Below are 26,655 nucleotides of genomic sequence, written 5' to 3'. Positions count from 1 at the left end.
ACCCCATGCTGCAGCATGGCCTTCTCTATGTGATTTACTTTAGGTAATCTCCCCAAGAAACCTTGTTCTTTTCCCCTAAGTATGGACATGGGTATCTTCCTGTGTTCATCTTCTCTAGACAGAGAAGTAGAGACCATGGATCTTATTGTGAACTACTGAAAATTTCAGAGCTATCTCTGCTCCATGCTCTTCCTTCTACTCTGCCTTCTAATTACATATTGGCAGACCATGAATGTGCTATGGGCAGCTCCCAGGGTGACACACTTCAGGACATCTCTCAATGTGGCAGACTAGAGATGCTAAGGGAACCTTCATTTTTGTGAGAGCTTACCCTGTGCCAGGTTTGCACATGTTTATATTCCATAGCTGAGACTGTCACTTAGCGCTAGCTAAAGACAGAGGCCTTACAAATTATTTAAACAGAATTTAGTCTTTAGAAGTGGTAACAAGGCAACAACTATAGAATTTGCATGAAATAAAACGTAAGTCAGAAATGGTAGGAGATGGTTAACACTGTGGTGATTAAGAGCTGAGAGAAGAGTAAAGAAAATGTCTGTCCTTTCTCAGGTCTCAGGTGTCCTTCTGGACTGTCTGCATCACCAAGCAAGTTTCTTATCTGCAGGGTCCCAGCTTCTGTATTGCAGAGCTTGAGGTTCCCAAAGATGAAAGTCTAGTACAGCACATACAGGAACTATGGATGCTCCTGTGACACAGAGAGTAAAGGAACCTCCCCAAGATTAAATGACAGCTTAAAACAGAGGCAGAATTGATTCCGTTCCCAGCACTGGTTTCCCACAACTCTGCCAATGATTTAGAATAAATGAGTGAGTGAATGAACTGCAGACCCATATGTTGTCCAGTCCAAGCCATGTTGTCTGGCCCTTACCATCTGATAGCCTCCTTTCCAACTTCCAGGTCATCCACTGGAACTCCCCCAAGAAGCTCCGTGTGAAGAACAAACATGTGGAATTCTTCCGCAACCTCTACCTGACCTTCTTGGAGTATGATGGCAATCTCCTGCGGCGGGAGCTGTTTGGATGCCCCAGTGAGACTGATGTCAACAGTGAAAATGTGAGTGTTCCACAGATAATCAGAGAGATTGGCCATACTCTCATTTGTCTGTGTTGGATTCTTATTAGGTACTACACTCAGCTCAGAGAAATAAGACACCTTAACTGCCATGGAATCCATGGGCCAATACATCATCTGGTGACTTCCTGTGGATCACTGTTGATATTGGAGGAGACATTAGCAAAGCTGAATGGATCAGAGTGAGTTTCCAAACAGAAGAAACTATCAGATATCTATGTCTGCCTCATGGCCAGGAAATTCCTAAGAATGTAGTGGTGAAGGTATTCACACAGGACCCATGATTCATCTTGACATTCATCTAGATTGACACAGAAGGAGACTCCCACAGGGACTGGCATCTTCCTAGTTGGTTTAGAAAAGGAAAGCATTTAGTGAGTGGTTCAAAGCTATTGGATATTTTGATTGTTACTGTTTTCTCCTGTTTTTTTTTCATATGCGCTGTAGCTTATTGATTGAGTGCTTTTACTATGGAAAATGTTAAAGTAAAGAAATTAAGCAAGTTGCTCATGTTTACACAACAAACAAGAATAGCTGTGGCCAACCCTGAACTCTTAAGGATATAGAAAAGGAGAGTGGTAGCCACAGGTATCAGAGACATAGAATCAAGCTGACCTGAGTCTGACTATATTAGTTTTGTTAACACAAAAATCCACAAGTCTGGTCGCCTGTGAAGATTCTGCTAAGCTGCAAAGACGCCTGAGTAAACCGCTCTGAGAAGGAAAAAAAAAATCCACAAGTCTCATCTTAAAGAGAATAAAGGATAGTTTATTCTGAAGGCCAAGGAACACAGATTTATGTTATCTCAAATTCAATGTTTCAATGTAGAAGTACTTTCATTTAGTTTATAAATTTTCAGAATTAGGAAAATCATAAATGAAGGTGAGTTTAAAATGTATTGGTGGGTATATCAGAGAACCAGGTATAGCAAGATGGGGGAAGCTTTTCTATCGGGTGAAGATGCTCTCAAACCTCTTTGGTTGATGGAATCTAGTTAGTGGTCTACTAAATTAATAGATTCTAAAAAGTTTTAAATCTTATCAGTCACAACATGTTAGTTCACAGAGATGAGCAAGGAATGTCTGTCCTAGAGAGCTAGAACTGGCCCAAAGTAAGTTAATTAGCCTCAGGAGCATGTAATATTTTAGTATCTCTACAATCATGAAACTCTCATCAGCCAATCATCCCCTGCAAACACAGCTTCTTTCTTAGAATTTTTGTCAAACTTTCTCAATACTTCTATCTCAGTTTCTATTGTTGTGGAGAGACACCATTATTCTCTTATAAAAGAAAACATTTCACTGGAGCTGCCTTACAGTTTGTGAGTTTTAGTCCACTATTGTCATAGTAGGAAGCATGGCAATATATAGGCAGACATGTTCTATGTCTTGTTCTGCAGGCATCAGAAGACTATCAGCCACACTGGGTATAGCTTGATCATATCCGAGATGTCAAAGCCTGCCTCCACAGTAACACACTTTCTCCAACAAGCCCACACCTCCTAAAACTGCCACTTGCTATGTGACAAACATTCAAACACATAAGTCTATGGGAGCCATTCCTATTCAAACCACCACATCTATCTATGGAACCTTAAACAATATAGCCTGTGCCTTTGTATCTATTTTGCCAACTGCAAAATGGGCAAGAAATGGCTTTTATACTCCAGAGGTCAGCATCTGATGTATATTAGATTAGAAATTATATGCTGCTTGTTCTATCTTTCCAGGATCCTCAATGTCAGACACAGAAGAAATTGTTTCATTCATTCAATATAGAAATGTATATAGAGGTGTTCTTCTCATTCTGAGCACTGAGTAGGAACAGATTAAAAGAGGACTAGACAGATTGTTCAGTGGTCAAGTGTACCAGCTGCACTTGCAGAGGATGCCATTCAGTTTCCAGTACTCACATGGTATCTCACTACCATCTGTAACTTCAATTTCAGGGGATTTAATACGCCTTTATGATTTCTATGCCACTATAGGCATGGGGTGCACATACATGTATGCAAGCAAACACTCATATACTTAAATGAAAATAAATGAATCTATTAAGACAGACAGTAGAGCAGAAGGAAGAGACAATGATCTCTCCATCAGGATATGTGTATCATAGCAGGATAGACACAGCTAGCTAGTTGATAACTACCCAAGCTGTCAGGAAAAATGATCAGCTACATAGCAATGGCTAGTGAGAAGCCAGTCAGATTCTTTTTCTGGGGAGCAGCAAGCTTGAGATAAGAAGGTAAAATTGACACTGAAACCTCAATTACATGAAAGCTAGCTGTAGTCAAGCAAAGGAGATACACTCCATGCAGAAGATGTACTTGATGCAATGGCACAGAGGCAGGGCCTGTTTGGAAAACAGGGTAGGGACTAATGGGTAGAAAGAAGAGGACTCAGCAGATAGAAGGATGTGTGACTGGCAAAGGGTCTATTGTAAATAAACTAAGTAAAAATGTATCTGGATCTAGAATTTCCCTCTTAGACTGGCAAGGTATTTTTTGCTGTCTTAGATGTCCTGAGAAGTCATTCTAGATTTTGTGGTAGGTCAACAGTCTTCTGACCTTTGATGGAGTTACTCTGATCACAATGCAACTACTACCTTCTGAGTCCCAGTGAAGTAGCTACTTGTTCTAACTTTGTTCCCTGGCTACCTACAATACCTGGAGTTTTCTTCCAAATGACCAGTGAAACCTCTCTTTTCCCTCATTTCCTTTCTGTGATTGTGTGCCCACCAGCTGCATCCCTGGCTTCTCAGTGTCAAGCATGAGTTCCTCAAAGGCTGTCTGCCCCTTCCCTCCCCTGTGTGTATCCCGATGGTTGAAGGGGTCACTTTCTGCCTTTCTCAGAGTCAGGACTGTACTTGATTTCGATAAATAGATAGATAGATAGATAGATAGATAGATAGATAGATAGATAGATAGATACATACATACATACATACATACATACATACATACATACATACATACAAACTATAAGCCAGGGGCCAGACAATGAGCCATAAGCAAGCTGCTCCTTAACAACTTCTGGTGAGGCAGAGAAGAAAGGCTTTCCAAGGTCTAAAGGTAGTCTACTTTAAGAACTCAGCATCCTAGCCTCTTCCCACCAACTACCATGCACCAGGTATACTTTTCCCTTTCCATTCCCAGTTCACCATTGGGCCTGTAAATGTATGCTTTGCTACCACCTAGAATACCTTGTCCTTCCCTGGCATGTTTAAATATTCACATTTAAATGGCCACCAGAGTAACCCTTTAAGTCATGTTTTGTGACCTATCTCATTTTCTTTCCATCAGAGCACACACTTCTATCTGAAATTACCTAGACTGGTTTTTCCCCCAAATATAAAGCTTCTATGTTGGGAGATTTAGACCCTTTCTCCCCTGGAATTCCCACTCCTAGAACAGAACCTGGCACATAAATGTCCAGGGAGTGAATGTAGTAAGCAATTATAAGGAGAATAAAGGACCAAGTAAAAAGGAGGGGCAGGCAAGTGAAGAGGAAGGGACAGAGTCAGAAAACATCGTGTGGTTGAATTCTATTCCACAATATTGTGCACTGTACTTGTGTACAGTACAAGAACTTCTGACAGGGTTGGAAATTTGGACTAAAGCCTAATAATTGTATAGGTATAGTAACATTTACATTTGACAGAAGTCAATGCAGGGAACAGAATAAAAATGACAAGACTGGCCACAGAGAAGTACTCAGAGAATAGACTGACGAACACAGTCAAAGACTCTGTTGCAGCTAGATGTGTAGAGATAACAGTGAGGTTGAACTTGGCTAGGAATACCAGGAATGGAGAGCTCAGTTAGATGGATTTGTAGATTTTAAGGAGAGGGAAAATGTATTCCTAGCACTCATGAATCAAGGCAGCAGGTCCCTGTATCCTGCCAGACAGATGTCTTTTTATGACTAAATTGCAGGCTGAATCCAGTATTGACAGGGGCTGTAGGGTGGGGGTGTGTCTATGAACATTGTCCTCCCTGTGCCAAGCCCACCACCTGATTCTTTGCAGCATGGCAACGGTGAAGTAAAAACAAAGACAAAGGGACAGAGTGAAATCCAAGGTCTTGTCCAAAGCTGATGCTTCAACCTCTAGGAAGAGGCCATCAGAGCTTGCACAATAAACAGATGGCTGTGGGTCTGGAGAAAGGATCCAAATTCTGCTTCACCTGACTTTCAGGTTCCCAAAGGGAATGGTTCCCACAGCAGACACTGTAAGCCTCTAGACCTTACATCCACCCCACAGATGCTTACTGAGGCTCTGAAGGTTTAAGGTTGGCGTTCACAGTGCTTGTCTCCTGGAGGATGCAGACAGGCATGAGAGTGTTACAGAGTGACAAGTGATGGTCCGTGGTAGTAGTAAGTGGTATATGGTGGTAGTGCTCTGAGGAGCCATGGGGAAAAAGGCATGTCACATGACTAAGAGAAAGCATCTTCTTAAAGGGAATAAGATATTTTTCTTTTTTCCTCAGTCTTTGTAATTGAACCTAGAGTGTCATGTATGGTAGGCACATTATGACTATACGCCAGTTTCTCTTTTCTCTCCCTCCCTCCCCCTTTCTTTCTTTCTGTCCCCCTTCCTCCCTCCTTCCTTACTCCTCCCCCCCACACACACACAGTCTGTCTCCTGTTTGGTTTTCATTTTATTGTATTAAAAGTTTTGCTAGGTTCCCCAAGCAGGCTTTGTGCTCACTCTCTAGTCTAAGCTAGAGCTACATATGTGATCCTTCTGCTCCCTAGTGCTAGAATTGAAGGTCTGCACCACCAGACTTGGCCAGAAACTCAGATCTGAAGGCTGAGTGTTGCATGTAGTTTCATTAAACATGCTTGCTCTGGCTAGGCTCTGGGACTAGCAACTGCTCATCTGCCATCTAGTCAGCCCTCATGGCTAGCTAACACTTTCCTGAGGTCCTGGCTGTGATCTGAGAACAGTCACTGCCTGTATTCCTGACAGTGCTGTCTAATTCCTCCTTGCCCAGTGTCTGTAACAGCCATCTCATCCAATTCCCTTTAGGCCCAAGGAAGGAAAACACTAGAGACTTTTATATTTTAAAACTGACCAGATAACTCAAAGACTGGGTGAAGAATATGGAACCCCATCCTCCTTAGCCTCCGCAGCTGCAGTTGCCTGAGGAGGCTGTAAACTATTGGTGACCCGAGATACCTACATGTCTACATCTTCCTATCTGTTCCACTGCCTGGTCAGACTCCCAATCCTCTCTGTCCACTTTTCTTCCTGTCTTACCTGGAAATACTGCCTTATCCTTCGCCCAGCGATTGGCTTCTGCCATCTTTATTGACCCAATAAACAATTAGGCAATCTCGCCGTACAGGCTGAGTAAGAAGAAATATGGAATCTAAAGTGTGGACTGTATGGGAAGAAGCAGTGGAGACAAGGCAGGCATGGGTTATAAAGGATTCCATCCATGTTCATGCCTGCTCAGCTGTTTCTTCAGTTTAGAGGGAGTAATGGTAATGAGGAGTATGTGAGCCAAGAGATGAGCAACAGACATATGACATCAGCAAAGTCTCATGAATGTTCTTAGACCTGGTTTACCGTCTAAACTATGGGAAGAGGGATATCTTCCTGAGTTTTCCTGGCTTAATCTTGTGACAGCATCCAACATCTTGGTTTTCAGGAACACTCCATGCATTGGGATCTACCTTTTGTCATCAGGTGACTGTCATTAAGGTGACTAGATATCAGGTATAATTAATACTTCTGAGGGAATAGCTGAGAGACAAACCTGTGGATTTCCTAGAAATTTATCTACACAATATACATGTTTTGCCACCTTTCTTCTGGGTCAGGCAGTCCTCCTAAGTAAGAGATTCATTCACAGCATGAAAATGTGTCATTTTGTTGTTCCTGATGCTGAAACCAAAAATAAGATAAAATAAAACAAAATAAATGAGTTTGTCTAGGGTATATTAGTTAGGGTTACTATAGCTGTGATGAAACATTACTACCAAAAGCAATTTGGGGAGGAAAGGCTTTATTTGGCTTGTACTTACATCGTTGTTCATGAAAAGCACAAGCAAGGCTGGAGCTTAGAGGCAGGAGCTGATGCAGAGGCTGTGAAGGAATGCTGCTTATTGGCTTGCTGCTCATGGCTTCCTTTTAATGCTTTTTTATAGATCCTAGGTTCGCTAGCTCAGAGTGAGCAGCACCCACAATGACCACTAAGTAAGAAATGCCCTACAAGCTTACCTACAACCCAGTCTTTCTGAGGCACTTTCTCAATTGAAGCTCCTTCCTCTCAGTGACTCTACCTTGTGCCAAGGAGACATAAAACCATCAAGCATAGTGCTGTGACTCAGTAGCAACGAACTGGGTTATAAGGAGCACAGCCTCCAGCTAGGGAACTGCTGGTGTGACAACTCACTCTGGTTTAGAAAACAGGTTCAACCAGGAATATTGAATGAAAGCAGCTAATGAGACACAATCAAGCCTGTCCAATAGTTTGTCTAGGCATCTATCTCTAGAACCAGTGAATTCATTTACATACTACAATATAATGCAGGGATTCATAATATGCATGGTTCCTTATCTGGAGAAGGGATGGAGATGAAAATTCTTTACCTTTGCTTCTCTCTCCCTACTCCATTGTTACCCACCCCTCAGGCATATAGGGACACAAACCCTGGTGCTTCATGGAGCAGCTGGTGAGAATCACATTTGTCCTCTGTACACTTTCCTATTAAAAGTTCCATCTCTTGCATCTTGCTGAAATCCCTGCAAAGACAGAGAACTCACCCTCTCCAGGACAGGTCCTCCAATATGGGTCCTCTCTAGATGAGAAACAACACCACTTCTAGTTAATTTGAAAGCAGCCCTCTACAAAGAACCTGTCAACCAGAGAAATAAAAATTGAGGACAGTCTAAACCTTGCATAGCATGTCTCCCTATTGCTTGTCAGTCCACAACATGTAGCTCTCCCTAAGAACTGTACCACATAATAAATCTCTCTTATCAAGAATGCTTTGCTCCACCCAGGGGAGTTTGCTGATAAAAGAATCTCACTGTTTAAAAATCCTTGAAATAGCCAGGTGTTATCAATGTTCATTTAAATGGAACCCAACAAAGTACATGCCCTTACTTTAGTAATTAAAATACACTGAAGTCAGTTTATAAATTTTTGTTAAGCCCATGGGAGGCTTAAATGAACAGAGACCTGCCAAGAGGAAGAATGACATATATCTAGGCATAAAAAGGCCCAGGCTGCTAGTTCTGCACATTCCTTTCCAACAGCTATCACTTACAGTTTATCAGCCTCAGGAACGATCTTTTTAGGTTCATTTCTCTAGAAGACAAAACACCACCACCAACAAAACAAAACAAAACCTAACTAAATATGTCTTTATTTCAGAGGAATTTATAGGGAAAAGTTATCGGCTATTAACAATTAATTACAGAACTTATTAAACATCTGCAAAGCAGGAAAAAAAACAAAGACTGGACACCAATGAGGTTGGAATTCATATGCATTTGTAGACAGCCATCAGCAGCTTTCAGATCACAGCTTTTTTACCCTATAGCCATAGCAGACATCAGTAATTGATAACTGCCCTCTACCCACTTGGTCCCAGACTGTATACCCTTCTCACATCAACACTCTAGGTCATTGGTTTCTGTCTCCTCAAAGACAGTAAGTTTGGTGTAAGTTTGCAAGCCTTCTGGGCATCCCAGGATTGAATCTCTATCATTACAATGGCTCTTTGTGTTCCTCTAGGAGCTCTAGCCACTTTCTGCTAGCAAATGGGAGCTGAGACTTTCTACAGGGAATGAGAGAGGGAAATACAGCTGTAATTGCTATAATGTCATGCCTTGTGAGTCATTTGTCACAGGAATGAGCACTGAGAAGATTGGAGTCACACACTCCAAATGATAAGAACAGTATTGTAACCAGATCTACCTAACTCTAAAACCCTAAAACAGGATAATGCTACCCCATATAGGTTGAGACAGCTGCATATTTAGACATGGCATGTTGATGATCAAAAAGTCTCTGCACACCTTGCATTTTTTTTTTTTTACTGTTTTTACTGGAACCTTCACTGAGCATATTGAAATGTGGCCTCCTCTACTCATGAAAGACGGCAAGTAGCTTCTAGTTTGATCTACTGAGTAAAAATATTCTGGGTACCAGAACTTGTTGATTAATACACACAGCAGGTAGTATTCAGATAATGATTTTTCTCTCTCTGTTTGTGTGGTTCAATAAAACTCAACTGCTTCATAAAATCCACAGGAAAGAAGAGCCTTGGATGAGATTTCAGATGAGTGTGGTGCACTAGGCTCTCTGAGCAAATTTCTGGGGCAACATTTCCTATCTACCTATATCTGTGTACATCCATGTGTGAGCTGGTGTTGGCCAGAAGAGTGTACATGCATATCCTCTGTAACTCTTCACCTTCATCTTTTAGAACATAATTTCTCACTAGACCCAGAGTTTCAGGGATCCACCAGTCTCTTCCACCAGCACTGGGATCACAGATGGGTACCACCATTCCTGGATTTTACATAGTTTAGTGTGTGTGTTTGTGTGTGTGTGTGTGTGTGTGTGTGTGTGTGTGTGTTTGTGTGTTACATACAAAACCTGAGTCTACATTTATTTTAATGTTACTCATATGTATGTGTATTTAGAGATGAGCACATGGATTAGGTATGTTCTCATTCTATAGGTATTGTCTACTCACCATATTGTTGAGATTTCATGAGTGCATTCTTGCTGCAATATAAACACCAGAACAATTCTCTTCCTTTGTATATGTTGATGCATAGAGTTAAAAAGTAAAGCTATTATCTGAAGGCACCAAATAGTCTCATTGTGAGTTTAAGGAAAGTATCTTTAGCAGTTAACATCTTAACCATTTATTAGGACTTTAAATTTTTCCTTTGAGACCCTGTCTTGTTATGTAGCACAGGCTGGCCTCAAACTTGAGTTCCTCTCCTTACTCAGTGTACCATCAAGCCCAGTCCTTGGTGTGGCCATTCCCTAGGATTGAGAATACCTGGAAGAAGAAGCAAAAGTAACTCTGCCAAGAACAACTACCAGAGCAATGTCACTGTCCTCTAGTCTCAAAACCATTGAGCTGGATGATTAAAACTAGAAAATACCTCAGAGAGCATTTGACATGATAGTGGCATGGTGACTACACAAACTCAGAGGAGATGTCCCTAGTTTCAGTTCTAGCTCCTGTGTTCACTGATTATGTAACCTTCAACACATGACTGAACCTTTCAGATGATAAAGCCTTCATCAAAAAGACAGGACTGAGAAGCATCCTAACATGTGGGGCTAGTATGAGGAGTAAATGGAAGCACTTGCTAGACCAGCTACAAGTAACCTGCTGATTTACCAAACATGCTTTGTGAAGTCAAAACCCTTTGCTTCACTATTTATACAGAACTTGTTCATTGTCACACATCAAATAAGGGTCAAAGTCATCAAGTCCTGGTTTCCAGTTTCTCCACAATCTCACTGTTTCTTCTCCTAGCTATAAACAGAAATCCCTGGGCCAGAGCTAGGAAACCCACTTCCACTGAACACTAAGGCATGTCCAACCATCATTTCAGGTAGCTTAAAGGCCAGTCTAGACCATTGTCCTTAGGTATGGGAAGACAGAAGAGAAGTACAGACAGCTTAAAGGGCCGTTTTCCCTTGAGTCAAATTCTGCCTATGCCTCTGTGGTTGCTTAAAGAAGCAATTTCACAAATGTGTTTTATCTCAGGAGAAATTCATCTTTAGTTTCTGTAAGTCAGTTGTTGGGTAGTCCTGTTTTCTCCTTTGAGAACAGGGTGCAGTACTTTTCAGACCTGTTAATGAAAACACTCCATCCAGCCCAGTGTCTCCCTAAGGACATTGTTCAGTCTCTGGGTGAAGAGGACACTGTATCTATGCTGCTGGTGTCTTCCTCGTGAGACATACCAGCCACACAGTCATCAATAAGGCAGCCAACACTAGAATTTGAAAAAGTAAGTAATCCAATCATCATAAAAGCATTGCTTAAGTCTGTGGAACACTTTACACTTTGCAGAGCACCCTTACATACATTAGCTCATTTGGGGAAAATGCAGAGTTTGCTAACTACAGGAAGGTATACAGAAGCAATAAAATTTATCTATGAATCCACCACTCACAGCAAAACCTTTGTTAACCTTGTAACGTTTCCCTCAACTGATTTCCTGGTGGATTTCAGTTGTTTGTTTTTGCTGTATTGGGATCTTTTTATATGTACCTTTTTGAAAATGGCCTTCTTTATTTAAGGCACATTATGTTGTCTGCCATTTCTTTTAAAGCTCACATCCATTCTGGGGAAGAAGTAATTATATGGTGTGAAATGTTCCCAGGGCTGGAGGTCTGAAGGAGGAGCCATGATTTTTCTTCTTTGAATAAGAGATGTGCACTGAGGGATTTCAAAAAGTGAGGCAGTGCATCTGGAAACATTAGTTTGGTACTCAAAAAACAGCACTGAGCAGGCGCTCTACAATATCAGTGTTTGTGCATCCCATGGCAAGGTAAAGGTAATTTAATACTAACACTCACTTGGTATCTAGGTAAGTTGGAGTCTCACAGGCAAATGTGTTTTAGTTTACATATGTGGGATTCAGATGAGGCATATACCACTGATACCATCAAGTTCATAAAAGAGGGCATGCACACTCCAAAACTAAAACTCAATCCTCCCTACTAGGAAAGCCACACCTTGCTAGTTGTATGGCCAGTCCTTGATGGGCACTCCCTTTCTTATCATGGTCATTCACACTGACTTTTATACCTTTCACAGTGCTCTGAGTGTCCAAAGTTTGGGGGTTCTTTCTATGATTGACTAAATTGTAGAGCCATTAACTTGATAATTCTTTTCCCCAACACATGTAAAATGAATCCCCTATACATACTTCTATTTGGTCACTGATATCTTGCCATATAAGAGTAAGATACACCAGAAGAGGACATCAGATCCCATTAGTGATGGTTGTAAGCCACCATATGGTTGCTGCAAATCAAACTCAGGACCTCTGGAAGAGCAGTCAATGCTCTTAACCTCTGAGCCATATCTCTAGCCCAAACATGCAGTTTTTGAAATCCTGATTATTAATTTCAGACAGGTTAATGAGTCCAGAAACCTATTATATATATATATATATAATTTTATATATATAGATAAAAGATATAGAGATAGATAGATAGATAGATAGATAGATAGATAGATAGATAGATGGATGAGATTGATATGACAGGACAAAAATCACAGCCAGTTTAATGACCCTTGGGGAATTTTATTTTTAATTTAATTTTATTGAAATATCAACTCCACGTACTAACTCTTCTCTGTCCATAGCTGTAGCTTGCAGAGCAGTCACAAATGCTTGCACTCAGGTAAAAATCACATGCCACAATGATGATGTGGGTCATTCCCATTACCCAGAAGCTCGTGGGTCTTTTTCCAAGACACTTACCCCACCCCCACTCATATTTACCAAGCCCTTTCCATCACTATAGCTAATGTTTTTCCAGGTTATAGATACTCTTTTTCTAAGTCCCTTGAGATTTCAACTGTTCATCTGTTAAGTAGACAGCATCATTTGCATGTTAGTGGCACTTTGGAGTTTACCCCAAGGTAAACTACAAGGTAGTTTACAAGGTAGCTACAAGGTTGGGAACTTGTAGCTATGCAAAGTTTTAGCTACTTGTTAGAAGCTTTTCATTGGTCAGTAGGAAAGGGAAGTAGAACTAAAGATGCTTTTTTATTAATGAGGACACACTTTCAGAGAGTTAAAAAAGGTAAGAGAGAAGTTGTCCTGGCTAAATTTAGGCTAAAAAAAAAAAAAGGAAAAAATTTTGTGTTAATAAATATATTTACTTGGTTCTTCTTTCTTAAACCTGACCCAAAGGTTGAAGTGTGTAGTTCCAGCAAGGGAAAACCATCAGATCACTCAGAAGCCCTTCCCTTTTGAGATTTCTTCATCTACAAGTATCTTCCTTGTGTTAATTAACACCAAGCCATTTGACTGTTTTACCCAGGAAAACACTGTATTTTGTTTGTAAGGATTTGCATGGCCCTGCATTGTCAGCTAGCATTACTTGTGTGTCTCTTGGCCACAAGAAGACTCATCTCTCATATGTGAAAAACTGAAGCCTTTGTGATCACCTCTTGAAGTTAGAGTAAATTGCGAGGAAACAAAATGGTAGTCTTTTCTGTTGAACCACCAGCACGGGAAAGAGACTATAGCAGGCAGGCTTCTGAGCCCTTTGGTGCCTTGCTTCCTATCCCCAAGCCTTTTTCTTCCTTTGCAGCTTCAGAAGCAGCTGTCTGAGCTGGATGAGGATGACTTGTGTTATGAGTTCCGGCGAGAGCGCTTCACTGTCCACAGAACCCACCTGTACTTCCTGCACTACGAGTTCGAGCCTTCTGCTGACAATACAGACGTTACCCTTGTTGCTCAGCTCTCCATGGACAGGTACAGCCTATGACCTTACCCACCACATGGTCTTCATAATTGATGCTCTTTACCCCATGGAACAACCGAGGATGAGAGATGGTCTCCTAGGCTTAGAATATTCAAGTGCACTTGAGGTTGATCTTAGTCCCATCCCCAGTGCTGCACAGCAGAGGTATCCTCTTTTAGTTGCTGGTGTTGCTTGAGGATTGGCTCATTAGGAGTAAAATCCTACAGAAGAGGCTGCACACTGGAGCCTTAGTGGCTGTCTTAGTTACTATTCTATTGCTGTGAATAGATACTATAATCAAAGCAACTCTTTAGAAAGAAAGCATTTAAGTGGAGGCTTGCTTACAATTTCAGAGGATTAACTCCATGATCATCTTGGTAGGAAGCATGGTGACAGGAGTGTATGCATAAGACAGAGCTTACATCTTGATCTGCAGGCAGGAAGGTAGAATGAGAGAGGTACTGGGCTAGGTATGGGCTTTTGAAACCTCAACTCCCCACTCCCACCCTACCTCCTTACAACACAATTCCTTCAAAAAGGCCACACCTACTCTAACAAGGCCACATCTCCTTGTTTAAATCATTTTCAAACAGTTCCACTGTCTGATGTCTAAGCACTCAAATATATGACCTTATAGGTGTTGCCATTCTTATCAAACCACCGCAGTGGCCATAGTAAAATAACCATTTTTTCTCCTCATATGTGTTCTTTTGTAACAGTCTTTCATGGATGTTTCCCAGTGGCACTGCTATTAGGGTAGCCTTTTCTTAATTACTGTCTGGTAGGCTGGCTCTCAATATGACAAGAGACAAATTGAGTCACAGTGGGGAGCTTTTGAAATAAATTCATACCCAGGTTCCATAGCAAACTATCCAAGACAGAATCTTTGCCTAGACATTGTTTTAAGCTTGCAGTATGTAACCCAGGATCGGGAATGTAGACATACACAGACAACTTAATAAAATTATAACTACAGCAAAGGGCTTTGAAGGTACTGGGATAGATAATACCAATCAAGTCTGGGATCTTGTATAGATAATGTCATTGTAGGAAGTCTTTCTGAGAAGGGAACATTATCTGTAGAGACCTAGAAGGAAAGGAAGAAAACTAGTTTCTAAGATTTTTCCAGACAGATGAACTAGTGAGTCCAAAGGGCCCATGGTGGGAGGCATGATTTGTATTTTATCGAACCTGACTTGAGTAAATTATATGTAGCCACAGTATTTGTTGAGTGAAGTTCCCACAGAGGCCAGGAGAGGACATTGGATCTTCTGGAGCTGAATTAAGGATAATTATGAGCTGCCTGATATGGGCACTAGGAACCATACTCAGGTCCTTGCAAGCATAGTACATATTCTTAATTGCTGAGCCATCCATCTCTCTATCTCTTATTTCTAATTTTGCAAGCCTCAGTGGCTATAGAAGGTGAATGGATTTGAATCTCCAAGGTCACTGTCCCAGAGATAAGCAGCTTTCCTCTACCTAATCATGTTACATTGCTGACTCTCATACTGACTGAGCAGCTTCCTTTTTTAGTTACACAAGCCCCCACACTGGGTGCCTTTACACAGTGAGTGTCCTGGGCCATGCTGTTTCATTTCAATAGGCCATTATATTGATTGTCTATTGAGCTACCTGACATTCCTCTCTGTGCTATGAATGAAGATGCCTTGGGATTGCTCTAAGAGTGGAATGAATCTGTGTACAAAGGGCAGTAGTAGGAGTGCAATCAGTGTTCCATAAAGACCACTGTTATTAGTCATGGGTGGATGAAGAATGTGCAAAACTTGAAGGAGCAAGACCCCAGACATAAACTCACAGAGTACTATCCAAGGAAGCCAAGAATGAGTGGGAATTTGCATGCCATGGCTGTCTGGGAATGACCCTTATTGAGTGTAACTAGTGGACGTGGGTGCCTTTCTTAAAAATAAGATTGAGAGAAACCTTGAGGAATACACTCAAATTTACCTCTGACACACACACACACACACACACACACACACACACACACACACACTACTAGTATTGTTATGCACGAGATGTGACCCTTGGAGGCAGACTCTTATCAGTGGCTCTGACTTTCTTTAGTTTGACTTTTTTAGACAAGTAATCTTGCCCCACTAAGTCCCAGTTTCCATATCTGTTACCTGGGAATAATAAATATAATTACCCCTGAGGTTAAAATAATCATGAGAGTACACAGGCCCAGTACTTTGTACTGATGTCCATACAAAATCTCATGAACTAGTACCAACATGAGTGACCAGAATTCTAATATGTATGCTATGTTGTGTAGAAGGCACTAGGCCTAAGGACAAAGAACTTAACCTCAAATCTTGTCTGCTCCTTTCTCCAACTAATGAGTTTGGCATTTCATTCAGTATCTTATATTTCTGTTTTCTCCTATTAAATGACGTTAAAATAATGGTTAGAGTTAAATGAGAGAACCTGCGGAAGCCCTTGTGACATATTTGCCATCCAGAAACCATTGGCTAGATCTGAATACCCTGCTTTAAAATTATGGCTTTGTGTTTGTTTTTCTGCTGCTGTGATAAAACATACTGATCAAAAGCAATTTAGGGAGGGCTAGATTTATTTTGCTTTGTTTCCAGGTCACAGCTCATCATTGAGGAAAGTTGGGAGAATTTAAAAGCAGAAACCAAGGATGAATACTGCATTTTCCTCACTGTCTTACTGACATACTCACACTCAGCTTTAATATATAGCCCAGGAACTCCTGTCTAGGGAGAGTGCCACCCACAGTCCGCTGGGCCATCTCATATCAATCACTAGCAAAGTAGAATATCTCAGAGAAATGACCATATACCTATCTGATCTAGGCAATTCCTCAATTTAGAATCCCTCAAGTGACTCTCCATTGTGTCAGATTAACAGGTGAAGCTAACTAGGACAGGATGGTAGGCATTTAGAGACAATAATGAGAGAAAAGCAAAACCTGTACTAGGCCCAGCTGTACCACTGCCTAGATATGTGAATTTGAGTCAAGTACTTGGCTCTTTTCAGCCTCACTGTGTGAAATAGTGATGATACTGGCAAGTCAGCTTCATTGATTATTGTTTGGCTCTTATACCAAAAGAGGATGTAAAGTGCTTGAAAACATAGTGGTATAAGCAAATATTAGTTACCCTTTCCTGAGTGTGTTCACACCCATACTGCCTAGGATTTACAAACTGATAGCAGGAGAATGTGTTGGGTTTACAGTGCAGATTCATGTTTTTGTACACACCTGTTACCAACAATAATATTGGCCAAATGAAGCTCTTACATCTACCACCAACAGGAGTGTCACATTGGCCTGGTCCAGGCAGCTCCTTGCCTCACAGCCCTTATAAAAAGCTCCAGCCCCACTTGCATTAGCCACAGAGCCATTCTCTTCAAATTGCACACATCCCAAGCTTAGGATATACAGGATAACCTCTAATTCATGGTGACAAGTACTACTCCCCAGACAACACCCCACAGTGTGTGGCAAATGGACAGTGCTACCAGACAGAAAAACTGGTAAGGTTGAAACAGGTTCAAAACCCTGGTTAATCTCATAATTGAGAAAGATAGAAGTGGAACTAGCTTCCAACAAGTCTCTACTCGTCCTGGAAGATGTGACCACATCACCCCACTAGGAGGACCTTGACATACAGTCACATAGGGACAATACCTGAAGTTCTTTTCCATGCAAATAAAACAACCCTAACGTCTCATACTGAGCCAATGGTAAGCACCTACCCCTGTATCCCACTCTAACCCCCACCCAAAAAATATGTTTATAAGGTCCCCATCTACAAGGAATAAAGTGTACAAGTTATTTCACCAAGATTCGAGAGTGCCTGTCTTATTGAACTGTAACACTCTAGGAAAGATTTTTCTCTCATGAAGTATTTATCACTGGAATTGGTCTTCACCTAGCAGGCTGGGCTGTTGCTTACAGCCACATCTTGCCTCTGTGTCTCTGCTACTGATTCCTTCAGTGCAGGGGCTGTGATGGTAGCAGAAGAGATCTGGTGGCCTGCCCTACCCTAGCTTCTCCTCAGAGAGCTGTAACACTTTGGCAGTTCCAGCCAGGCCAGAGCCCAACCTGGGCTAGGGATCCTCGGATTGTATTCTGTCTCCCCAGAACAACTCACCTGCTGTGTTCCATCATGCTAGCTGCTAGCAAGGTAGGCACATGGCCTAATCCAACTGAATCCAAAGAACATAAGAAATTGTAAAATTCTATGAGAAAAGCATGTAGCAAGAAGCAATAAAAATTATAATGCAACATTAAAGCCAATGCAGAAATTTCCCCAGCTGTGGGAAAAAACTCGAGCGGGGGCAACCCAGGGCCCTCACTGAAGAGACCCGCAGGGGTGGGGGTGGGGGAGTCCAGGAGGCTCTCCACACTGGCAAGTCCCACATACACAAGAAGGTCTAAGGTCTGGAAGCTTTGGTGGCAGCAGGCCCCAGAAGACACATGGAGTCCGCGGATTTAAGAAGTTTATTGTTCATGGCATTATAGTTGGATCTGGATGTGCCAACCCCCCCAAAAAAAAGCCAGGGGGACCTGGCTTAAAGGAGGTGGGGGGGAGAGGAACTGGGGAGGGGAAATAACTTAATTAGCTACACTCCCCTGCCTTAGGTAACTCATGAATATGGAAATCTCTGTTAGTCACGCCCTCTACCTGGATGGTGACACAAAATCTCTCTGGGATAAGCTACTTTGAGCCAAAAGAGTCTGCAAGGCACAGGTTAATGGAGATGTAAGTCGCATGTGGAAAGAGTCTGGAATCCAGGAGCGTGGGGACATAAGTGCTATCCCTCACAGGCCATGTCCCTGTTGGATCTCCAGCTATCTCAAACCCAGTGCTCTACCAGGGAGACTAAACCATCCCTTTGCAGCCCCACACCCAACCACTTACCTCTACTCCACCATATACATCTAGTTAGGACACAGCATACTGAATGGTGTCTCCTTGGTTGAATTTTAATTTAAGAAATATTTCGGTATGCTTATAAACCTTTGACTCAGAGGTAGGTTCTATGTGAATGGCACAGTGAATTAGGGGACCTAACCAACAGACTTGGTAACTCTACCTCCAGAAATACAATTAGAAAGTGTGTCACCAGCCACCAATATGGAACCAGCAGCTTTTTCTGCTCTTTAGGATCCTGGCAGAGGATAGGAATGGATAGAGAAGACTGAGTAAAATGGTAGTTTACTTTCTATTGCTGTGATAGGCACTGTGACCAAAGGCCACTAGCAGAAATAAAAGAGGTTGGGCGAGGGGTGTATGACTTCTATTTCCCTACCACAATCAATCATTGAAGAAATTCAGGGCAGAAACAGAAGCAACGACCATGGAGGAACATTGTTTCCTGGCTTGCTTCTCACAGCTTGCTCAGCTTTCTTACACAACCCAGGACCCTGGAGTGGCAACTGCCACAGTGAACTATGCCCTCCATATCAATCATTAGTCAAACAAGTGCCCCCACAGACTTGCCTATCATCCATTCTGATAGAGGCAGTTCCTCAATGGACTATTCCCTCATCCCAGATGACTCTTTCTGTATCAAATTGATGAAAAACAAACCATCACAATAACACATCTGGTTAGTGACAGACACTTGTTTTTATTTTTGTTGTTTTGTTTTGTTTTGTTGGTTTGTTTGTTTGTTTCATTTTTGGTGTTTTTTTTTTCTCTTTGACAAAAATGTTGAAGTAATTACTATGATTGTAACCACCATGGGACTGGTGGGTCTCATGATTGCTTTCTAAACATGGAAGAGAAAGAACTAGAAATATAGAGCCTCAGTCCCAACCTAGACCCACCAGAAAAACTGTAGAGACAGGAATGTGCTCTGATAAAGTGCCCAGGTTGGCCTCAGGATATTTGTGTTTAAAAGCATCAAGCCCAGTCTGGACAGTGGGAGGTCTTTCCTTCTCCCTGTGGCAAACTCGATGACCTTTGAGACATATGTCATTAAACTCCAAGATTCTCCTTATATAGAATAGTATCCCAGCTGCCTAAGATTGAGGCCCTATGAGGCATCTATATAGTCAACTCCATGACAACTTTCCCTCTCTGTCACTTATTTTCGCACAGCATTCATACTTGTCTAATGCCTTATTTGGCTATGCTAAGCTGATTGCTCTCTTAGGAAACCTATCCCATGGGGTTTCAAAAAAATGTCTATGTATATGTGTGTCTCTCTCTCCCTCCTTCACCTCTTTCTTTCTTTCTTTCTTTCTTTCTTTCTTTCTTTCTTTCTTTTAAATATGGAAACAAGGTCTCACAATGTAGCTTTGGCTGTTCTAGAACTTGTTATGCAGAGACAAGAGACAGGCAGATTTCTGTGAATTCAAGGTTTCTGCCTCTAGAGTGCTGAGATTAAAGACATGTGCCACCATACATAGAATATTAGAATATTCCAAAGAACTTCTAAATAACAGAATCTCACTTTCCATGGTTCTAGAGGTTTTGAAGTACAAGATTGACGTTTTGACAGATTCAGGATCTTATGAGAACTGCTTCCTGGTTCTAAAGGATTTTCTTCTCACTTGGTCCTTACATGGTATAAGGAGCCAGGGAACTTTCTGGGGCCTCTCAAAGAATAGTGCATGATTAATAGAAATATTTTAATGCAGATTTGTGTATATAAGAAAGAGAGATACTCAGGCAAAATGATTGGTGGATGGGTGTAGACTTTTCAAAGAAGAGTTACATAAATTAAATAATTTAATTATGCCCAAATATGGGTACAGCCTACTTATAGGAGAGTTGTTTGAGGTTTCTGTTTTAAAAATATTAGTCCTAGTCACAGCAGGCACACCCTTATGCCACAATCATTTCCCAGAATTCCCTCCATCTAAGACCATCACTGTGGGAGTTAGGATTTGAACACACAGGTTTTGTAGAAGGAGCATAGCTCCAAGTCATTAGTTTCACCATCTCAGAATGACTACTCCTGGCCCTTTCTGAGTGAGTTTCTGTTCTTGAGTCTTCTGAGTTCCTGCTCCTTGCATCATTAGCACACAGCTCCATCTGAACTCCCCTCAATGTGTTTAGTTTATTGTCTTGTCCACTATTGTTGCATAAGCCCAGAAATGGAAGAACTGTGTCTGTATAGCATCCTGGGAACATTGACAGTAATATTCGTTTGTTGTATGAAAGTTTGTTTGAGAGGCAGAAATGAGGAAACTATAGTTTTCAGATACTGAGAACCTGCTGTGTATCCAATTTTCTACCATGACCTTCCTACAGTTATTTTAGCAAACCCAATCACATTTTGTTTTGCTGCTTAATAAACTATCCCAAATTTTTGGGCTGGGTGCCTATGGGTCCCTTCAGATGTCTGCTGTTAACTAAGACAGTCTTCTAATGATAGGTCAGACTACTTGGGTATGTGGCTCACTAGCAAGCTAGGTAATGTAGACTTATTCACAAGGTAGGAGGTGTCATGGGGTTCCTAGAGTGTTGAGGATCAAATCCAAGTGCCTGAATAATTTTTAATGCTTCTAACTTCAGTTTTGCTAATGTCTCATGAACTATGCCAAGTCACATGACTAGGCATGAATTATGTGAGTGTCAAACATGAAGTGTTGATAGGGAAAATTAGGTAGCTTTTGTAATTAGCCAAAGATATTCTCATTCTCAGTGAATTTATACGTACACTGACATCAAAATACCATCACTAGTTGCTCACCTATACTTCATACCTCAGAGATCAAATATAATAATATAACAAGATTCTGATCCTGAACCCTTTGTTCACTCTCTCCAGGAGAAAGTAGGAGTGGTTCTGTGCTGAAGTGGGGAAAATTTAGAACAGAGAGGCAAAACTTCTTAAAGTCTCTTGATCTATCTTCTGGGTTGGTTCATCCTCACATTGGCAAATATTTCCTCTCTAAAACTCAGCTCCTTCATCATAAAAATGATACAGTCCCATACACACACGCGCGCACACACATACACACACACACGTATAGAACTTTAATACTTTCCCCAAACTTACAATAATTTTTTAATTGACCTTTGCCTCCTGAAATGTGTTGCTCTGGCCCAGAATCCAAAATGTCTGACTGCCCCATCTTTCCAGGTCAGAGTCCAAAAAGATGCATAGAGATTTATATCATTTGAAATGGTATAGGGATCGATGTTCCTTAAGAAACATTTGTGGAGAACAATATCCATGAGAGAATGGTGGGCCTTTGTGACAGAACCAAAGAGGGGCCAACAATGGGAAAGGAATAGAGAATACTTGACAGCTTTAAAACACATGTTTGTTGGGGTTTGGAGGTAACATGTCTCCCATTTCAGATGGCTAAACACTGGGTCCTAGGTATTGGTGCTGTTTTAGAAGCTTGTGGAAGCTTTACAAAGTAGAGCCTTGTTGGAGGAAATGGGTCATTTGAGTGAGTAGTTAAAGTTTTCTAGTCCACCCCCATTTCATCTCTCGTCTCCACTTCCTGACTGCAAACATTATGTAACAACTGCCCACAGCCCTGTCACCATGACTTTCCCACCACTGTATCATTTAAAAAAAAAAAAAGAGTCAAAATAAACCCTGAGTCCCTTAAGTTTCTTCTTGTTAGCCATTTTTCACATCAGTTAGAAAGGAAACAAACACAGCTTTCTTATTTGCAGAGACAGGCAAAGAGAGGGAAAGGATTAGAGGTGTTTGTTCTGATCCTAACATATCCATTGACTGGTAGCCTGGATTCTAGACTTTTGATCAAACAGACTTAAGTGTAAAGCCACCCTCCCAATTTAAGGCTGCTTGCTTTAAGAAATCAATTCCCTTTGTAATCCCTTTGAATATCAAATCTGATAGCAGCTACCATATGGCTGATACCTATCTAGCAGCAGGAATTAAGAAGTTCATTACAGCATCACATTTTATACCACCATTTTCCTTGCTGGCAACCTCAGTTTATCAGTTTGTGCATCCTTGCTGAATGGTCAACTCTGTGGAAGAAGAGTTTGAAGGGTTTGTGGCTGATGGAATCCACCAGAAATGAGCAGTGTAACTCTTTTTCCTAGTTCCTCACTGCAATTCTGAAAGCATTCTATAAAGTTTAGCTTATTTTTCATATCAACAGCACCTTGGTCCCGAGAACCTTTGACTGTGTTTTCATTCCAGATTCTTAGTGGAGCTTAGAGTTAGCCATCCTCTCTCCAGTTAAATACTCCTCCTGCTGTCCATGCCTCAGCAGCCTCCCTGTCTAAACAAGAAGAGACTGTCAGTCTTGCTGTTTGCTTTCGTGTTCCAAAGGATTCATACCAATGGTTGTTCATGGCATGCATGGCTGCTCAGAGTCCCTCCATTCCACAGATGCACAAAGAGAGATCCTCAGGGACTAGGCAAAAGCAGGAACCTACAATAAAACTGACCCACAAGTTCAGTGGGGTTATACAATCCAGAAGCCCTTAAATATTATCTCATTGCCCATGGTTAGTAGAGGACAGAAATCACAAGGGTACTTTACTCTCATGGGCCTCTTAATCCTCCCCAGTGAAAGAAACAGCAGATCATTGTAGTACCAACTGACAGAATCATTGTAAGAAAGCTATGGACATGTAACAGAAAATCCATTGAAAAGAAGCAGGTGTACCTGTTTCCTTTTTGTTTAGAAGCATGGAAATGCATGGCATAGCATCGATTTCTAGGTAATTGCCCCATAAAGCAGGGACTCTGGCGAGGAGACTGTTGTTTCTGTGGATACCTCTTGCTGAGTAGAGGTGGAAAAAAGCACTGAAATGAGCTTTTGCTCTGTCATTAGCACAGGCTTTATACACCAAATATTTCTGATGTCTTTAAAATAGAATCTTCATGATTGACTGCCAAACCTTCTTACTGCCTCATTCCTGCTGGAGAAACCTTTTTGTTCTTTCACTGGATTTTACTCAGCACCCCTATCTCCTCAGCTCTTTGCAGTAGCCCTGCAAACTTGTTCTGTGTTTTTGTTTCTATTTGGTCTGTTTTAATTTGTTTTGTTGCTGCTGCTGCTGCTGCTGGTGGTGTTGTGTTTTTTTATTTTTGAGGGAGCCCATGCTGTCTTGGAACTCACTGTGTTGTCCAGACTAGACATACAGCAGTTCTCTTGCCATGAACAGAGGCCTGCTTAACCACCAGGCCCAGCTCTACCTTGCAAAGATGGTCAGGATGTCCTAGAGCAGGAAATGCTGAAAATCGAAGATAGTACCACCCAAGGTACCCCATATACAATTGAGTTTTTATTGTCCTTATGTTTTTTTCTGTATCTTTTGCAAAACACTAATTTTGTTCTTTTCTCACCAACTCCAAGACCCCATTAAGGCATCTGTCTATGAATATTGGGTCAAAATTTTCACAAATCCAAGCTAGAGCTGCAGTTTCTTCAACAGGAAGTTGCATAGTAGTACTGTGAGAATTCTGGAAGGTGGTTGGCACACCAGACTTTGGCAATAATTGTGGTTATTTTTCATTTAGTGCTTATTTGAATGTTCCTTGGGACCAAGCTTCTGGAGGCGGTGAGTGCTTTAGGAGATTTGCAAGAGTTTTAAGGCTTTGCTGAGAGAAAACAGGAGTTTGGGCTGGAAAAGTTCAGCCCTTATACTATAGTCACACACATATTCATCCCACCTCTTTTACAGTATTTATTCTGTGTTACTGTGGCAAAATGTCTGAACCTAAGTACTTATAAAGAAAAGAAATCTATTTATGTCACAGTACTACAAGCTGTATCTCCAAACCATAACAACTGATTCAGACTCTGGTGAACAAAATATTTGGTGATACGAACAGAAATGCTTGTAAATGTTGGGAACCAAAGGGTCCCTTGGCTGTCAAAATGTGACAATGAAGCCAAGAGAGAAACAGCTTCATACAGAAAAGTAATCAAGAAAACCCTTCTTCCTCCTCTTCCTTTTCTTCTGTTTCTTCTTTTCCTCCTCCTCCTCTTCCTCCTCTTCCTCCTTTTCTTCCTCCTTCTCCCTCTCTTCCTCCTTTACTTCCTTCTTCTTCTTTGTGGGAGCTGGTTTTCTGAGACATAGTATCTCTCTGTGTTTTGTTCTGGTGTTCAATATGTAGACCAGACTTCTGCCTGCTGACTGCTGGGATTAAAGGTGTGCTGCTTTGTGTCCATCTTCACCTGTCTCTTCAATAAAAGTTACTGGATTTCCAGAATAAGGCAAGATCTCTGTTGAGACAGGAACCCAAGGGTGTCAATTTATTTTTAGTAGTCCATACTGGTGGAAATCAACTGAGATCCCATGAGAAATAACACTCACCTCATCTAAATAAGGGTAGCAACCCAAATGACTGAGCTACTTTCCCCTCAGTCTCATCTTTTAAAGGTCTCAGCAATACCACATCAAAGACCTGGCTTCGGTCACATGAACCTTTGGGGTAACACCTAACCAATCCATAGTACCTTTGAGGATGAATATGAGACTTAGAGTATGTGTGACTGTTGATGTTAGTCAGTTGCAAGGATACAACGACTAGAATCAACAAGGTACTTGTTCTGTGTCTGCTTTACTGATGAGGAAATGAATCATTTTTAGTTAAGAGGTTTGATTTTGTAGCTGATTGACCAGGAGATATTAGAGACAGGGGCTAGAAGATGGCCTGCTGATGCTACTTTCTTCACCTCTATTCCAGACTACAGATGCTGGAGGCCATCTGTAAACACTGGGAGGGACCCATCAGTCTGGCCCTCTACCTGTCGGATGCAGAAGCCCAGCAGTTCCTCCGCTATGCCCAGGGATCCGAGGTGCTCATGAGCCGGCAGAATGTGGGATACCACATCGTGTACAAGGAGGGTCAGTTCTATCCTGTCAATCTCCTGCGCAACGTGGCTATGAAGCATATCAGCACACCCTACATGTTCTTATCTGACATTGACTTCCTGCCTATGTATGGGCTCTATGAGTACCTCAGGTAAGGAACCCAGGAGACCTTGCTGTTCTGTCCACTCTTCAGGCTGGTAGCCACACAGGTTCATGAAAAGCTGTTCCTCAAAGCCCTCAGGATCATTGTATAGTCTTCCACTTACCTTTTATAGGTAGAAAAACTACAACCCAAAAGGGGACAGGGACCTGTCCAGTGATGGCCCCTGCCTACAAGTTTGGAACGTGCATACTTAATTCTATTATCCCATGCACAGACTAAACCCAGTTTTCCACAGTGACATATTATTTTGCTGTTGAAACATCTCTCTTGCTTAAAACTTCTGTCTCTTTTCCAACTTTGCAGTTGACAGGCTTCCTATAATCATTCTAAAAGACCATTGCCTGTTCCTTAAAACAAACATAAATAACATTGATGCCTAACATGTGTTGAAGCACTTAAGCATGTGCCAGAAAATAATTGACAGGAAAGATTTCATTTTGTTTCCTCCTCTCACAGCCCCTGTCAAGAATCATATTGTCTTCATTTTACAAACAAGCAACTGCAGAACAAGACCAGAAGATGCTGGCCTATCTTACATACCTAGTATGGGAGGAGCTGGGGAGTCACAATACAGGACACCTAACCACAGATCCTTAGGAATATCCAGTGTCCTTTTCCATCTTTCCTCACATAGCAGAGTAGAAAGCAGTACACCCCTTTAAGGCTGGGTGGTTCAATTAATATAAACAGCATGAATTGAAACATATTGCAGAATTCACACAACTCAAAATTGCGCATGGGAGAAATGTAAAATCACATGGTCCAACATCTTTAAAGGGTTCTTTTCCAGTTGTCACTTCTCAGCATGGATTTCCTCGGTGTCTAAGATAGTGCCTTCTAGGATCCACATATCCCTAAGGATGGTTGATGATGATCTTTTCTTTTTAGGATGCATATACTAAGTCTCAACCACTTGTGGGCCTTCATTATGCTACACCATGGCTTGGACAGACAAAATAGGAGGCTTGAGTTCAGACAGATGATAGCCATAGGAGTTGAGGAGTGTCTGGCAGGCCCCTAACTTGCCTAACTACTCTGGGGTTTCTAACTATCCCAAACAGGCTATATGAACTCCCAAGTTCTGTCTATCTTTCCCCTTCTCTCCCTCTCCCTCTCCCTCTCCCTCTCCCTCTCCCTCTCCCTCTCCCTCTCCCTCTCTTTCTTTT

The 26,655-nt window shown here is 41.6% G+C and overlaps 1 protein-coding gene across 4 annotated transcripts in view; it reads left to right on the top strand.

Annotated features, from left to right (window-relative positions):
- Large1 (LARGE xylosyl- and glucuronyltransferase 1) overlaps window positions 1–26,655 on the top strand; it is a 228,531-nt gene that overhangs the window by 181,417 nt on the left and 20,459 nt on the right. For all 4 annotated transcript variants that reach the window (XM_028788201.1, XM_028788202.1, XM_028788203.1 and 1 more), the window contains exons 8-10: window positions 916–1,071; window positions 13,409–13,572; window positions 25,199–25,477. In XM_028788201.1, the coding sequence (XP_028644034.1) occupies window positions 916–1,071; window positions 13,409–13,572; window positions 25,199–25,477 (599 nt within the window). The remainder of the gene's footprint in view (window positions 1–915; window positions 1,072–13,408; window positions 13,573–25,198; window positions 25,478–26,655) is intronic.

The sequence above is a fragment of the Grammomys surdaster genome, unplaced genomic scaffold, assembly GCF_004785775.1.
Source record: "Grammomys surdaster isolate TR1022 unplaced genomic scaffold, NIH_TR_1.0 125707, whole genome shotgun sequence".
Classification (NCBI taxonomy): Eukaryota; Metazoa; Chordata; class Mammalia; order Rodentia; family Muridae; genus Grammomys; species Grammomys surdaster.
This window is presented reverse-complemented; position numbering and strand designations above follow the sequence as displayed.